The sequence below is a fragment of the Phycomyces blakesleeanus genome (genome assembly GCF_001638985.1).
Source record: "Phycomyces blakesleeanus NRRL 1555(-) unplaced genomic scaffold PHYBLscaffold_7, whole genome shotgun sequence".
Taxonomy (NCBI): domain Eukaryota; kingdom Fungi; phylum Mucoromycota; class Mucoromycetes; order Mucorales; family Phycomycetaceae; genus Phycomyces; species Phycomyces blakesleeanus.
The window spans coordinates 220,093-236,974 of record NW_017265140.1 but is presented as its reverse complement, the minus strand read 5'-3'; the positions used below and the strand labels follow the sequence as shown (position 1 = coordinate 236,974).

At 36.2% G+C, this 16,882-nt stretch overlaps 6 protein-coding genes across 6 annotated transcripts; 2 read left to right on the top strand and 4 right to left on the bottom strand.

Annotated features, from left to right (window-relative positions):
- Nucleotides 1–347: 347 nt before the first annotated feature.
- On the bottom strand, nucleotides 348–798 carry PHYBLDRAFT_186339 (hypothetical protein; the record flags this gene model as incomplete). The annotated part of the gene is made up of 2 exons (XM_018439226.1): nucleotides 652–798; nucleotides 348–464 (listed from the first exon to the last, which is right to left on the bottom strand). Coding segments are annotated over exons 1-2 (195 nt in total), but the record flags the coding sequence as incomplete, so codon positions are not given.
- A 4,320-nt stretch (nucleotides 799–5,118) lies between these two features.
- Nucleotides 5,119–6,207, top strand: PHYBLDRAFT_143516 (hypothetical protein; the record flags this gene model as incomplete). The annotated part of the gene is made up of 5 exons (XM_018431001.1): nucleotides 5,119–5,141; nucleotides 5,207–5,306; nucleotides 5,359–5,467; nucleotides 5,709–5,799; nucleotides 5,871–6,207. 5 exons carry the CDS (start codon nucleotides 5,119–5,121, stop codon nucleotides 6,205–6,207), a joined length of 660 nt encoding a protein of 219 aa, XP_018293298.1.
- Nucleotides 6,208–6,300: 93 nt separating this feature from the next.
- PHYBLDRAFT_143515 (hypothetical protein) lies at nucleotides 6,301–8,813 on the top strand (the record flags this gene model as incomplete). The annotated part of the gene is made up of 13 exons (XM_018431000.1): nucleotides 6,301–6,372; nucleotides 6,443–6,526; nucleotides 6,619–6,664; nucleotides 6,725–6,791; nucleotides 6,874–6,952; nucleotides 7,022–7,240; nucleotides 7,295–7,495; nucleotides 7,554–7,694; nucleotides 7,729–7,814; nucleotides 7,882–8,080; nucleotides 8,135–8,193; nucleotides 8,406–8,486; nucleotides 8,576–8,813. 13 exons carry the CDS (start codon nucleotides 6,301–6,303, stop codon nucleotides 8,811–8,813), a joined length of 1,572 nt encoding a protein of 523 aa, XP_018293297.1.
- Nucleotides 8,814–8,912: 99 nt separating this feature from the next.
- PHYBLDRAFT_143514 (hypothetical protein) lies at nucleotides 8,913–10,083 on the bottom strand (the record flags this gene model as incomplete). Its single annotated transcript, XM_018430999.1, has 5 exons — nucleotides 8,913–9,259; nucleotides 9,341–9,482; nucleotides 9,545–9,676; nucleotides 9,747–9,836; nucleotides 9,904–10,083. 5 exons carry the CDS (start codon nucleotides 10,081–10,083, stop codon nucleotides 8,913–8,915), a joined length of 891 nt encoding a protein of 296 aa, XP_018293296.1.
- Nucleotides 10,084–10,232: 149 nt separating this feature from the next.
- Nucleotides 10,233–11,412, bottom strand: PHYBLDRAFT_71982 (hypothetical protein; the record flags this gene model as incomplete). The annotated part of the gene is made up of 4 exons (XM_018442575.1): nucleotides 10,233–10,312; nucleotides 10,370–10,793; nucleotides 10,856–10,962; nucleotides 11,013–11,412. The coding sequence occupies 4 exons, from the start codon at nucleotides 11,410–11,412 to the stop codon at nucleotides 10,233–10,235; spliced, it is 1,011 nt and encodes a 336-aa protein (XP_018293295.1).
- A 234-nt stretch (nucleotides 11,413–11,646) lies between these two features.
- PHYBLDRAFT_143512 (hypothetical protein) lies at nucleotides 11,647–12,953 on the bottom strand (the record flags this gene model as incomplete). Its single annotated transcript, XM_018430998.1, has 3 exons — nucleotides 11,647–12,329; nucleotides 12,399–12,456; nucleotides 12,531–12,953. The coding sequence occupies 3 exons, from the start codon at nucleotides 12,951–12,953 to the stop codon at nucleotides 11,647–11,649; spliced, it is 1,164 nt and encodes a 387-aa protein (XP_018293294.1).
- Between the last annotated feature and the right edge of the window lie 3,929 nt (nucleotides 12,954–16,882).

The window sequence follows — 16,882 nt, the reverse complement described above, 5'->3', positions numbered from 1 at the left end:
CTTTGTTGCGCTTGGTTGTAAGTTGGATGAGGTCAACCGGCCGATTGGTATCACTGGCGTAGGCTGACAATTGAAAGTAAAAGTGCTTGACTGGATGCATATTATTGTCGTTTCCTCGAACACTGTATGTGTCCATACAGAGCACAGGGTTGACCGACATCTTTTCACAAATGCTAAATGATGCAGATACTTGAAAGTAGTTCCGGCGGTAGAATATCCAAGTACTCTGCTCTAGACAATGCCCACTGTCAATTTTGCAATGTATCTGGGCGTCGTACCTGTTGCAATTTTTATTTATTTATTTTGTTCAGCAGTCTGGCTAATAGTTATCTATTGAATTGGCTTACTGTATTCCGCTATTTGGCTGACTTAGAGAGCGATGTGTGGTAGTGACGCCAAAGAGTACCGCGTGTGGATTGGAATTGCCTTTGCATGCTTTGGACATAGAGGGGGAGGGTGGCGATCTGGAGTGCATATCGGAGTTTTTTGAAGATTAGTTTAAGGACATTTAGTTTTATTAGGAGTGTCGCATGGCCAGTAACGTTCGTTTTCTTATTGCTACTGTCACGTCGACTAGTTCTAGTCGCAAGAAAAGAATAAAAGGAATGCTATTTGTGGCTAGATCTCTATATTAAAGAATAGAAGCTTTACCGAAGTGATGATCCATACGAGTCCCCTACTGGTAATGAATGAGACCTTTGATGATACGGACTGTAGGACGAGTTGTTCATAGTAGATAGAGAAGCTATACGAAAATCAAGAGAAAAGAAAAAGAGTAAAGGAAGAAGAAGGGAGAAAACAGAGAGGAGAAGGATATTCAGGAGTAGCCTTTTTTTTCCACACCATTTAAAGCCTTTTTATCCAATAGACTGGCCAAGGCAATTGCTCGTATCGTGACTGTATGAACGACTGCAGCTAATTCCTGTTTAGAATACCCAAAGAAATGTCTTCGCCGCCTAAATGTATTTTATAGGATTTACCTGTATACTCTGCATAGAGTTCATTAAGCCTCTTTCCTTTGCAATTCTTTCTTTTCTTTCTTTAAAAGAAATATACTGATATTAAAGAATCTATTAACCTTTTAAAAGAGAATATAGTAGATACTTAAGAGAGATTTTCTTATATAATAAATCAGCTAGGGAGTGAGATTATATTATGGGTGGGACGAGCATTGTGCGACAATCTCTTTAGGTAGACCAATGTAAAAATGAAATGAAATAAAATAAAATAAAATATAAACGTCAACAGCTAATGTCTTTTTTATACATAAAGATCTTTATCCTTCTACTTATTAGTCTGGTTGCTTAGCAATTAATATAAAAAGCAGAAATATACAAGAAACAAAAAAAGCAACCAAAAAATTACTATTGCTGTATCTCTAATATGTGTGTATGAACTTTTCTTCTTCTTTTAAAAGAAATGACTTCTTATTAAAGACCTATCCGTTTATCTATTTTAATAATAATAATAATAATAATAATAATATATTATTATTATTATTATTATTAGGAATCAAATGAGTTACAGAATGGGAAAAGGGCTTGTATGCTCACTATATTATCCAGATTCAAATTCTATGGTATTTCACACTTTTCTTTACTTGCCTATTTATCCAGAAACAATATTTACTAATTTATGAGACTTAAAAGTCTTCTTCTACTAATCATTTGGTCATTGGTCATTGATCGACTTGATACATTTTTTGCGCTTAACAAACATTTCCAATTGATGTTTTTATAGCTGTATTAAAAGAAATACTCCATAATACCCAAGATGATTCTATTCCAATTTTTTACTGCCTGATGAAAGAGATAAAATGCAACAAGAGTAATTAGTATATACTTATCTATGAGATAAATACCTGTTATATAACTCTCTGTTTTTGTTAAAGGCTCTAGGGGTTCAGGTCTAAATTGACAAAAGGATAAATCAAACCCAGAATATGGGAACTGTATTATAGCCACTTGGTCTAGAGAAAGAAAAGAAAATCATACTGCTTGTGATCGTTGAATTCTCTTGGTTTGTTTTTTAATACAATCCATTATCTTATGCTGATATGCTGTAGGCAACACAATTAATATAGTGACATCATTATAATAAGACAGTGTTTTCAATTTATTAGTAAAACAAACACTTTTAGCCGTCAGTAATGCAAGTCATTTCTATGATGTGATGTGGAATCGAATAGCAATCTCATCATCAGATAGTATAGTAAAGAAATGCCTTTCATTACAGTAGAAATTATTGCTTCAAATTAAGAGAGAAATGAAAAGACTATATACTCACAATACAGTATGTGTCGGGTTAAAATAAAAGATTAGTTCTACCCCAAAACTGTTTAGAACCATTTACTTGACTTTGCGTGCAAGAAAAAAACAAAAACAAAATTGCATGTATTTTCTGCCTTTTTTGATTTGTTTTGTTTTGTAAGTATACACATACTGCTCTATATTTTTTTTAATTGTAGTTGAGTGTAGTACACTGTAGAACGTTGTCCAAATTACCACCATTAATCTTGTAAAAAAAACATATAGGCTTAATATGATTTATTAAATTGTCTTTATTTTGAAGAAGAAGAATAAGAAATTTAGGCTGAATTTATATAGAGGATAATGTTACAATAAGACCAATAGAAGTACTGGTATATAATATCCTTGAAGGAGTTTATAGATAGCTGAAATGTGATACATTGCTATAATAGAGTCATAGTATAAACAAGAATACTGTTGTATATTAGCATGAGTCTTCAATCAAGCTAAATTTTATACAGAGAAAATTATATTCTAAAGCATATATATATATATATTTTATTTGTATTATATTTTTTATTCTTCGGTCAAGAGAGCAGGGAGAGACATTGAGCCTGAGAACGATAACCCATTGTTGGATTGGTTATATTTATTCGTTGTATGATGTTGACCTGAATTAAATCTTTATGATTTTCATATCAAATGTCTCATTTAGGCATTCTTATTAATCTGTAATGTGAATGAAAACAGAAATTATCAAATGCAAAAAAAAACAGTATCAATTCTTCTATATATCATAAAAGGTTCATCGCATGTCCTCAAGCGGAACAGTTTAGTCTCACACTGAGGATATTTTCAGCTTATCACGCTCTATAATAGGAATGTGTGGTAAACAAAAGAAAGAATAAAGTAATAAAAAAAATGAAAGGAAACCGTTCTTATACAGTTTACAAGTAGCTTATCTTTGCTATATACCTTCTGCACTAACATAAATGTAGGTGTTACTATTCTAAAAAAAAACATAAAAAGGCCTTCCAGATTCGTGCATTTATTTGTGAAAGACAGGGTCAGGTTTATTAGTGGGACCCGAATACAAAATCAGTTTGCATATTTGTATGTACTTCTTTACGCCAGATTATAAAACAATCATGGCACATTACTAACCTCACACTTTGAATCCCACCTTTCATGTCAGGTATTAGTTTCAGTTGCGTATACACCAGAAAGTTATTATTGTTATTTTATAACAAAAAAAAGCCATGATGATGGAATTGTACACCATATAAAAGGTACAAATGAATACTCTTGCTTTTTATCCTCGTCATGTATTGTGCTTTGTCCCGGACCGTTAACCAGTTTTGGGAGGTTATATAAGAGTCCCAGAGGTCAAGTATAAAAGAGAGTGTTACAAGTATACCCAAAGTGTATATAAAGGTTTATTACCATGGCTTCACCAACTTAAATGATCTATTTTCTCTCTTGCAAGGTATAGGAAGAATCCCTAACTACCGACTTTTGCATTTTTGCTATACTATCTGTCTCTCCATGATATGCCCACAACTTCATCACTGTTGAGTATATAAATCTTCTCTCATATGGCAGCCCTCTATTTCGATTACACATTACTCCAAAAAATCCGCATATCTCCCAACGTTATAACCAGTTAAAGTAAACTCATCTATGAACACTATGTAATATCATTTTATACCAAATATTTGGATAAAAGGTCACTTTATTTTGGATTCTTATCCATAATGACAGCTTTTATTTTCGCTTAAAAAAGAAAGGTATATTATATAGTGAGATATGCTCACTACATCTTAAGTACCTGAAAACTCTATACAATTAAAAATTCGCTCTTTTTCAGTTTTGACTAAATGCTTTGTATGGTTAAAAGAACAAACCTAAGAAATCTATATTTACTGCCTGTGAGAGTATCTAAGTAAACACCACGCGCCCTTATTGTGCACAACTGAATTAAGAATAACACTAACCAGAATTTTATTGCTGAGAGAAAGATAAAAACAGATTCAAGGAGAAAAAAAAAGAATGGAGGGGATCCCCAAAATATACAAAGAGGCTTGTCCACGCAGCATTGTTGCATTATCTGGTAACCTTTCAAAGTATTAAAGAAGAAAAGGGAATTAATGGAAGGTTCTGCATGAGATCAGCCAATATACATATTTAATGAATAAGCCATGCAAAATACTGGGCACTCCCGCTTCAGAAGAAGACGAAGAAAAAAAAGAATAACTTTTCAGCATGCTTATAAGCAAGGTTTAAATTTACTCTTATAGAACTTTATCCAAACCAAATACATAAATTAAATACAGAAAAGAAAACAAAGCGATGTAAGGGCTGTAAATCACATTGATCGGAAAATAACCTATTGTAATGTCATGATCTGGGATAATGTATTCTTACATAATGTTTTGTGGTAGTCATATGTTTTGTAGCTCTAATAAAAACTACATTATTTTACCTTTTATTTTATTTTCTGGTAGCAGTATTGTGAAAAGAGTCAGGTATTTACATTTTATGAAAATCAAAGTAGGTTGCAAGTATAAAACTCTGTGAGCTGTACTTGCTTATAACACCTAAAGATCCTTAATTTTTTTTTAAAAAAAAGAAACAACACTTGAAATATATTCAAGAGGTATAGGAATAGTGTAACCATATTATATATAAATCAATTACTTGGAGCACATAGCTATTGCCACTCTTTTTTCTTTAAAATCAAGAAGGCAATAGAGAGCGAAACTTTGTTCAAGCTTAATTGTTGGATTGTAATATACAACATAATTATCGGACTTTGTAAATGTAACTTCAAGATTAGTGCAGATAGAAAAAGTACAATTATTGCTTGACCATGAACATTCTTCCTCACAAAAGGTAAAAAAAAATAAAAAAAAAATAAATTGTCCTCATTGTTCTGCTCACATTAATCCATTTAATAGCTGGCATGTATATAACCGCGAAAATATTGAGAAAGTTCGCAAGGACGAAGCAAAAGCTAAGCTAGAAGAATCTTCAAAACAAGAACGAGTCCAACTAGCAGTAAGTTTGTGATCTACCTTCATCGATCAATAATTACTAATGATCTCATTAGGAAAGTGAAGCTAGACTTAATCTACTACGACAGCGAGCAGAAAAACGGCTAGAGGAATCCGGAATCAGTAACAATGCACTATCTACAACCAGCCAGACTCTGATCACAGGTCAATCCATCGAAGATATTCTCAAGGCAAGAATTGCTAAATAAGACATATATGCAACTCTATAATTAATACGTTTCTTAAATAGGCTGCACCAGCTACTAGTCAAAATGAAGAATATGTTGCAGAACAAAAAGCAAAAGATGATAAGTGGGAAAGGCAGATAACAATGTATCTTGACAAAGGGGTCGCAGGCAAGTGTGTAGCGGTGTCTTATAGAATATTATTCTAACTATACATATAGAAGAAACTCCATGGTACTCTGAGAAAAAAAGCGATAAATACACAGATACTCATGTTAGACGGTACAAGCCAAAGGACGAGAGCAGCAAAAGGTAGGTTTTATGATATATTCATATTTCTTTTGATATTGATAATTATGATATATTGAATTTTGCAACAATAGAAAAAGAAAACCTGCTATAACAACAGAGGAAGATCCCATGGCTATTGTTAAAAAGCATTTAGATAAGAGGGAAAAAGTCAAGAATCCTTACAGTTACTCTAAACGACCTTCAAAAACAAAGTCGAAATCCACAAATGCATCTTCAACCTCAACTCAATCATCCTCTATCGAGGCGCTTCGCGCACAACGGCTGGCCCGTGAACAAGCTGAACGTGTACGAACAAAGGCTGTTGTATATGGCGAAGTAGCTGCCCCCAAAGAGCACCGTTACAATGCCCAGTTTAATCCTAAAGAGACTGCTCAGGCTAGAGACAGACGCAAACCTTCATTTCGATGAGCGACCCAAAACAAGCCAGAATCATTAAATCGCAGTAAAAAGGAGATATAGAGAGTTCACAAACAGCAAACAGACTTCCACAATAACCTCATCATGCGTGAGATTCTTACTTTGCAACTAGGCCAACTGGCAAACTTTGTTGGCACACACTATTGGAATGCACAGGTTAACAAAAGCTACATTAATAAATAAAGCAAACTCTTGAGCATCATTGTGACAAAACAAAATTTATTAGGAAGCCTATTTTAACTATGGCAATGACACTAAACCAGATCTTCTCGATCATGATGTTTTGTATCGTGCCGGTAAAACACCGACGGTAATAATACCTATTTTATTAATTGTGTTGAGAAAAAAAAACAAAAAAAAAGCAAAGAAGTTTAATGAGGCTGATGGCGATCGACAAAACAGGGCATTGAGACATATACACCGCGTGTGTTGATTTATGATCTCAAAGGTTGGTTGACGATGGAAAATTCTCGCGCCTGAAAACTTGTATAATGAGCCGTCATAATAGATTGCTTTGGGTCATTGCAAAAGTATAATCGTCTTTTTGAGTCTGAGGAATCCACCAAAATAGCATGGTTAGTCTTCTATATATATATATATATATACTGAAAAAATAAGTACTCGTATTTGACATAAGCAAACGGTATACTATCAAAGGGATGGAGGAGTCAATACAATTACTACCAAAACATATGAAAAAAACCCTTATCAGCAGCAGTTAGATCGTATGGAAGAGGTATATAAAAACCATTCGAATATCAAATGGAGGTCGAATATTTATTGTTATATTCTCGCCGTTTTGTAGGATCCTAGTCATACAGACATGGATGTAGATGCCGTAGACAAACTCGACCACACGGTTAAAGTTTGGTCCGACTTCAATCGCATTTATTACCACCCTCGATCCATGAACCCAATTGTAACCCATCAGGCTGAAAGTACACTTACTCCATTTGACAGCTACACTGCCGGAAGGAAAGCCTATACAGATAATGAAAAGGTCGGTCTATTTGCTGCTCAAGAAGTAACACAAAAAGTTGATAATTAACGAATATCATTATGCTTATACTTGATTCAGGAAACGTCTATATTTGAAGACAATTTCCGCTTCTTTGTCGAAGAATGCGATCAATTACAAGGATTTCAAATATTTACTGGTGTTGATGATGCTATGGGTGGCTTTACCGAAGGCCTTTTGGATGACATTCGTGATGAGTTTCCTAAGACTACTGTATTAACATACGGGCTGTCAGATACCACACGTAATCCATCGGCAGAGGTATAGATAAATATGAATCCTACCGTGGAACATAAATCTGAAGTTTTATGTATTGTAGAGAGCACGTCAGAAAGAAACCCTCAATCGTGCATTTTCTATTGCCAGACTTACCAAACTATCCTCTCTATACGTACCTCTTTACACACCCACACCCAAGCGTATGGCTTATTCATCCCGGAGTCCTTACATCCATCCCAAGGTAAGATTATTATGTCTACATATTAAGCCCATAGTCTCACAAGGCCTACCAGTATGAACTGATGTACCATACAAGTGCTATTCTGTCTACGGCTATCGAAACTGCCTCATTGCCTTATAGGTAAGATACCTTTATATACATACATAATGTATCCCACATTGATTAATTGTATTTGATTTAACAATAGACTTAAAAAGAATGGAACCAGTTTGAGTGAGATGGTTTCTCGCCTTAACTGGCATGGAAATACTTACGTTGGTGGATTGGAATCTGTCTTACCATTGCCAATCGTCCGTACTGGTTATAATGATACCTTGGAAACAAATAATGTTCTCCCAATCATAGATCACTCTGCTCCTTCATTAAGTGTTCTTGCTGATAAAAAGGTAAGTATATGGTATGATATTGTTTTCTTGTATTTACATTATATCAACAAATAGAAAGAAGAAACCTTTGGCGAATACATTGTCACTCGCGGTTTGCCTAGTTTTGATTCAAGGTACGTGAAGCTGTGTACAATACGAGATCACATTGAATATATAAATCTATATTAACATTTCAAAATATGTCTACTAGAGAAAACCAAAACAAATATTTGGAAAAACTCTTTTCTTCTTTCAAAGAAGAGAATAGTCCATTACAACAAAGGTAGGAGATTACTTTATATATGATTCCACTTAACCCCTCTTTTTTATTATTTTTTTATTTTAGATATTTTGTGGATCTTGCTTACCCTTTGATCGATTCTTATCCCCGTTTCTTCTCATCCAACATTAGCCAAGATGGACTTTTGTAAGCTTTTTCTCTACCCCACCCTCTCTTACTCCAAATTAACACACACACACACACGTGTACTCAATTAACGCCCATTTATTATATAGAACACCTTATACTAATAGTGAGCCTCCAAGAAGTGTTCCTACCTTGACCCGTCTTGCTACGGGATCCAAGGTGCGGCTTGGTATGGAGCACCGGATCGAGTCTATAAATTCAATTTCCTTTAGCGATTTCTTTGAATTTTCCGAGGGTGAGAACGGATTTGGGCGAGAAGATTATCTGGAGATGAAAGAGGATATGATTACCCTTTCGGACTCCTATAGTTGTGATGAAGACATGTAATAGACAAAGATGTAAAAATAAAGTAAGAGGAGAAAGTATGAAGGCAAATGAAAATATTGATGATGATGATGATGATAATAATAATAATAAAAAAAAGGATCAAGAGTCTTGCACCAGACAGGAAGCCCACACCCAATTGGCAGGTGGAGAAGGCTCAACCCAGTAAGGAGGGATTTTCGCTTCACGGGCTGTTTCTTCTTCACTTATGTAATGATCCCATAATTTACGGACGCGTCGCAGGGCTTCTGTATTTTGAAAGCCCTGAGACCAGTATGTATACGACATATTGTCAAGCCCCAAGACATTCCAATGGTCATCCGGATGAATATACAAAGATGTATTCGTAGTGGTTTCTTCTTGCTCTGTGCCATCTTTTTCTTCAGTAGCAACATGCCATGCTTTGACTTTGTTAAAGAAATCATTTCCCTCTTCCGGGAAGAAATGTCCTATAGTTTATATTCATAATAAAATCCTTTATCGGTTATTGATAAAGTTCCGACCCTTAAAAGAATTCATAAGCATTATACCTTTATTTTCAAGCTGTTGGCGTCTCAAATCTCTTAATAGAGTTAATCGTTCAAGCAATCTAGACATCTCTTTGATCTTTGTTTTGTTTTCCTCTCGTTTCTTCTTTCCTTCTCTCTCTCTCTTCTTTTCTTGCTCTTGTAACTAAAAAAAGCTTAAGAACAAATATACTCCAAAGGTCCAAAGAAATAAAAAAAAAAGCTTACCTTTTTGTAAACCTGCCCTTGTTGAGACATGGTAATCCGCCAAGCGTCAACCGCTTTTAATAGACGTTTTCGGTTCTTGTATTGTTCATGTTTCTTCATACGCATACGAGCCAGATGTCTTTTCTTCCAAGCCTAATAAAAGAAATATATTATTAGATATGATGAAATGTGGTATTTGTACTGTAAAATAAAGTAATCTGACCCTTTTTCTGGCTAGTTTTGATAACTTCGCTTTCAATAACTTTATAACGTCAGGCTTTCCAAGCTGCTCGACATTATATTCAAAGGAAACCTAATTAAATTCAATAAATATACTTTTCTTTAATTTGCCTATCATTTTAGGCATTCGTTCATTTTACCATGCTTGCTTCAAAAGTTTGCATGGCTGATTGCCATGCATCTTCTGGGACATCCAGTAAAGTATCATTGGATAGTATGTTTTTGATCTCTTCACTTTGTTGCACACATTGGGCAATTGCTTGTTTCCCTTCTACCACCCGGAGATTCTTATAGTTATTGGTGTTTTGAGGTTGATTCATAGTAATTCGAAGTTACAAATGAACAGGCAAATTACCATTTTAAAGCACTCTTTTTTTTTATTTTGATAGCCGGTGTACAAGCTTTAACAAGGAAAGAGTCACATAACTACAATTATGATCTTGTTAAAAACATGATATAATCTCAAGACTTATTCGCCTCTGGCACGTCGCTTCCATACTTCTAAATAGGTGCTCCATCGGTTGTTGTTTTTTTGGGTCGAGAGATTATCTATATTACTGACTTATAAGTAGCCTTATTAAAGATTTGTTTTGTTCCAACTCTTACTTTCTGTTAATAAGGCCCCTAGTATCGGATAATTATTTTCTAAGTAGGCCCATGTATCCCAAGATATGAGAGTAATGTCAGTGGTACTAGGCGCAAAAGGATTAAACGCAATATTTGGTCGTAAATATCCATTTGAAAGATACCATAAGCGCAAATCGATCATGGGTGGATGATCTGTTTGCCAGCCTTCGATATACTGCTCCCAAGTATTCATCCATTCTGTTGGGATAAAGCAGATAGGTCTACCTGAAGTTGCTATGTAATGAGGAGAATCTCGCCATCGGACTATGCGTTCCTCCCGTCTCCGTAACTTGTCACTTGTGTTTTTTTGTCTATATGATGGGCAGTACATTACAATGGACCAGTGGTCGTTTAGAATTTCTTCCTTGTATCGTTCTGCTATATTTGCACATTCATTTCCCAACTATTTAAATACATGAATAAATAAAGCTCATGTCAAGTATAGAGAAGTATTTCCACATTTACCCAATCAATACAGGAGAAGCAGAATATCTCCCCGATGTTCGGCTTGAAGAACACATTGTGGTGGACACAACGAAGGGAAGCATGGGATTTGGCATGATGTTGGCATACTAGATATATGTATTAATTTCCAACCCCCGTTCTTGCCTGATACACCTACATATGATATGACATTCTGGCGACATGCAAATGAATAGAGAATTTATCCCTTTCACGTCACATTCATGACATTCAACACCTTCCCATGACACTGGGTCAGTCGCCTTATCTACCAAAAGACCATGAAGTGGAGTTTGATGTATATCAAGTAGTTCAATATGGGGACATGGAAGGCGGGAGTTTCCGGGGTTATCGAGCGACCGGAAAAGCGAATGGTAGGTTTGGTTTGGATGTTTGTATGAAATACCGTATATGGAGCTGCAAAGTGATTTCCATAGACACTCATAGTAGAGTATTTTAGAGAGAGAATGACAGGTTATGGACAATTGGAGAATATCTTTGGAAGTCAGCAGTTCTGCAATAGAAACCAAGATGTCTGGGCAAAGAGTCTCAAGTGGCATAATAAAGATTACTCGTTTGTTTTGTATTGTTTTATGTTGCTACGTTTATTGTGTTTTGATTTTAACAAGTCTGTATGGTTATATAATAATAAATTATAAGAGAGAAAGTAATATATATATATATGAAAGATAAAAGGAATATATATATAAAGGATTACATGTCGACAAGAAAGGCTTGCTTTCTTTTAAATACGCCTATCATATCTACCAGAATTTGACTTTAAAAAAATATTATTATTGTCGCCATCCAGAATTAAGTTGCATCAAAGTCAGGACAGCATCCATAGGATAGTCGATCCTAGGCTGTTCAGGACTTGCTGAAACATGATCTTGTTCTTCAAAATCTTTCTTATCTTTGTCTTGAGATTCAACAGCAGTAGCTATAGAGCTGATACTTGAGCTTAATAAGGCCGCAACCTTCTCTTCTGGCCGAGTGTCCTGTACCGCTGTGTTTAAGGTGGGCGTACCAGAAGGTTGAGGAACACTAGATTCAACAGTCTGTGGAGGTTGATACTGTTGCAACTGCTGAAGGAATTCAATCAATTGACTTGAAAGATGTTGTGTTTTGTCTTGGGGATTTGTTGACCCCTGTTCAACACCAAGTAACTTGGAAGCCGTATTTGGTGATAATGCGCCAAGATTACTGCAGATCAACGACAGATAATTTGTTTCTTGTAGTATTTGGAGTTGCTGTGGTGTAAGTTGTTGTGTAGCTGCTGTAATATCAAGACCATAATCTGTCGGTGTATGGGCGACTGTTCCATCGACCACACGTTTACGTCTCTCTTTCTCCTTTCGTTTCGCTTGACGCTTAACAAATTCTTCTTCAACCCAATGTCGCTTGGGTCCAATATCGTCTTTTCCAAACAATTTATTGGCCCGCTTATTGACTCTACACCGAAGATCATTGTCTTTATCTAAAATAAATAAATAAGAATCAGGCAAAAGTTCTCTTCTTTTTCTTTTGCGTTTTAACCAAAACCTACTTCTTTCTTCATTTAACGCTCTCCATCGCTTTTTACGATCTCTGTTATCAGCCCTGACCTGTCACGTCACAATTGTTTACCGCTTCTCATCCTCTCCTCTCGTCGAGGTTCTTAAACTAGTTCCATATCCACCTCGTAAGGTTCTGGGAGGAACGAGTGGTTTACCTTTTGATTAATCAACTCTCGCTTAATAAAATCTGTCGCAAGAGAGGTTGCCAGTACAGTCGAACTATTGTCTGTGATGTGTTGTGTTGTATTTGGATCAAAGCTGGTAAATAGTTGGTGATAGTGTGAGCCGTGCGCTGCCATCGCTGCCGCTGCCGCCTGCGCTATAGCTTGTGCCTGTGCTGCATCCATATGTTGTAAATGTGCTGAATTAAGATTGAGGTTCGTAAGGTCGGAATTGGATGGTGCTGGTGATGAAAGAATCTGATTTTCGGGTGCTGGAGTTGTATTTTTATCAGGAGATGAGGGAGTCTCGGTAGACTGGCTGGTAATGACAGTTTTTTCTATTTCATGAGGAACACCTGGAGTGAATGGAGCATCAGATCTCATGGTTAGTTAAAAGCTGGATACTAAAAAGGCAATTCACGGACAGTAAAATGTAATGAAAGCTGTGCAGAGAAACCAAAATTGAGGGAAGGGATACAGTCACATATATCGTTACAGGGGTGATATAAGTGTTCACCACTGAAGCCATTAGTCGTTTGAAAGTGAAGAGAGAAGAAAATGCATTATTATAACTTTTACTATTAAACAGCCGCAGTAATTAATATTGTAGTCTATTGGGACTTGTGCTTATTTTTGTAATGTCTTGAAGACTATTGTTTTTTCTGCTTGGATTTGCTCCACACTATGGGAAATGAATGGTGGTCTCAATGGTGATTTTGGAAAGTTCCTATAATACCTTCCAAAATCACCATCAGAATCACCACTTTTTTAATAGTGATCATCGTATATTAAATGTACAGAAATTTCAAAAACAAAAAAAATAAAAGATGTGTCTTTCACAGCCTAGGGGAGATTACTGAAATTACAATCCCTTACTATCCATAACATACTCTCCTGGATGATACTACCTTGTGTATGACGGCTATATGCATTAAAACTGAATTACTCAAGTTGTGTTTTAGATGTGCTATATAATTAAATAATCTAAAGCTATGAGAGCTATAGTCTTTTTTTTTGAGCTGATATTAGCTTAGTTTAATGACTTGAAAGAGCTAATCCACAAATTGAGTAAATTTCACTAAGCGCATAGATATTGCCAATTGAACCTACTTAAGGCGTAATAGTTTAGAACAACCCACATGGGTTGATGGAATGTTGGTAACACTTAGTAAATAGACTCAAACGACCTCATTTAAACACCTTGAGTGTATGCTATCAAAATATTTATGGTGGCACTGGGTATACGGTTACTTGGTTATTTCGTATATTTATTTAGACAAGAACAGCTGGATTTCGTAAGTTTTTGTCCATTAATAATATATACACAGTCGTTTAGGGTAAGCAACGCTGTAAAACTCAATAAGAGGAATAAAATAATGGAGTTTATCACATAAAATGTATTATAAGAAAGGAAAGGATAGTGTATAGAGTAATATCTTCAAAGCGCGTAGCTCTTAATTATATAAAACTAATATTGGGCAATATTTTTACTTATAGCTGGATTAAATATAATTAGACAAGTCCCTTAACTTATATATGTCAACAGGTTGACTCGGTCAAGGTAATTTTAAGCGATCTCCAATGCATGCCAATGGCTAGGAGGAATTAACCCAACTTAAGAATCACTCGGTATCAGCGTTTTATCTTGATTAATGATACGATACCATAACTTCACTTCCTGATATATTTACTTTCATCATAGTGATAACAATTGGATTGCTTAAATATGATTTTCGGAAAAAGAAAAAGAAAACATAATATCTAGATAGATATATCTGGCCAAAGTCAATACAATGGTACTCATAACGCTACTTATACATAGCTTTAACTCTTAATTATTAATGCTTAATGCTTAATACATAATACCCATGATGAGTTTTTGTGTTTAATGAAGTGGTTAGATTTCATAGTGTCACCGTCAAATCCTTTTGTGGATAGAGTATTTGTCTGAAGATAAAAACTGAGATTTCATAGTAACAATAAAGCCTGATAATGGAAATTGTCTGAACTGCTTTGAGTAATGAGCAATAAACTTATACTCAAATCTTCTTGAATAAACAAGTCAACATGGACTAAATAGTATATGAAGATAAATATCTCTGATGTGTTTGATAAAATCAAGACCTTGAGTCCAACGTCTTGAAAGCGAGCTTGCAATTTGTACAGAAAATAAAACTCAAATTACAGTCACGTTGGATGGATTTGGCTTGAATGGGAAGAATTGAGGGGGACAGCAGAGGTAGGCTCAAAGCGGAAAGCATCATAGAAATCTCCACCAGTCACTGGAACAAATCTGTTGGCCTTTTGCGGTGTCTTTATTTCCTTTTTCTTCCCTCCTTAGCTTTCGTTGTTGTCTCACCTTGCTTGCGTCTCCACATTACCATAACACATCATGAAAGCCTGGGAGTTCTTATCCTCGGGTTGGACCAACTTTACCCTCCCGACCAATATACAAAAGCGACTATACAAGTTCCTCCTTCGTAAAGCCATTGGTCAGTTCCTAGCCAACGAGCTGGATCTCGAGAACTTTGACATTGCACTAGTAAATGGATCGGTCGAACTACGTGATCTTGATCTCAATCTGCAGGTAGGCCTGCAATTATAAGCTAATCGTGCTCTAGTTTTCTCATACGCGCAAAATTATAGACACTGAATGACTGTCTGACAGACACACCATTTGTGCTGGAGTCAGGAAGAGTGTCTAGCATAAGCGCATCGCTACCATGGGCTAACTTTTGGAGCGGAGATATTGCATTGAGGATCCAGGGCTTACATTTAGCATTACGACCAGTGAATAATAAACCCAAGAAGTGTAAGTCAGTAATTATGTTTTTCAGTATTTAATGGCTGCTGCACTTTAGACCCTAGCAAAGAAAACATAAAAGAAGAAGACACGATCATGTCTTCTTCATTGCATTTTGCCGACGATTTCTTGAGGACGGAGATCGAACCTGACCAGAATCAGGCATTGCATGAATCCATTCAACATTCACTCTGTGATCTCAATGCTGAAGGCGATGATATAGCTGATGCAGGACTCCAGGGTCTACAGGTACTCACCAGAGTTATTGACAAAATGCTCGCCAAAGTCAAGATAGAGATAGTTGATAGTCTGGTTCGTATCATCCACACATCAGCTGTTCCTCTTGCATGTGATCGTGATAAGACCAAGCGAGAATACTTTATGGACCTCGAGATCAAGAATATCTCTTACTTTGATGAGACACCTGCCTTTAGCACAGGACAGCCAAGTGAACCTCCTGTGAATAGGAATCTAGCAGAGTCTAGTATTCTTCTACCACCTGTTGCAGACGAAACGATCAAAATCATAACTTTTAGCTCACCGACACTTCATATCCGATCCAATGCAACGCCACCTCCAGTGCCAAGTCAAAGTGAAACTACAATAACAAGCCAAGACGACGATCTTTCCGAAACAGAATTTTATGAAGCAGATGAAGGTGACTCCCTCCTCTTCCAGACCTCAATCCACTCCTACATGAGTGGATCCATCACACCTCGCGGATACCCCCGTTCCGGATCTACTATGAGCTCAAAGCCCTATGAAGCCCTTCTATTTAGCACAATGGATAAGGACAACTGGATAAGTGTTAAGCTACGTCCATCGTATCCATTTAACAAGACTAGCGACTCCCCAATCGATGCACCCGCTATAAAGCAACTCGACATTTTTGTTACCCACATCCGTGCCGTCGTCACGCCACAACAAACAGCGTTCATTCTCGACCTCTTTCAGAGCATAGGATCTGATACATTTCAAAGTAGCAGTGAGAGCCATAATAATAATGATAGTGACAATAGCGACAATGATAACTTCACGGACAATAACAAGACTGATATTCTCGCAGATCTTGGAGAAATTAGCTCTTCGCCATCCAAACCTCGTTCTGCTCCTCGCCAAAATAATATACCTCAATTAAAAATCAAGCTACAAATTGGTCAGTTTGAGTTCTTTGCTCTATATCGTCAACCAATATCATGGCAATCTTCAGAAGCCAATTCACTCAAGGATGTCGGACACCTACGTCTTTCTATCAACCAAATTATTGCTCGTATCCAACAATTTCCACAACAAAATCCCAGTATCTCACGTCTTAACCAACATAGCTCGGACAGAGCAAGATATCCACTAAATTCTGCTACACAACGCCCATCATCTGTTTTGTCTTCTACAATTGACCTACAAATCACTCAACTTGCGTTAGAAGAATGGATAGAAAAGCCCCCAGGGTCGAGTCGATCTAGTCAGACAAGCAGCCGGTCTATGGGGGTTAGATATGAATGCTACAACG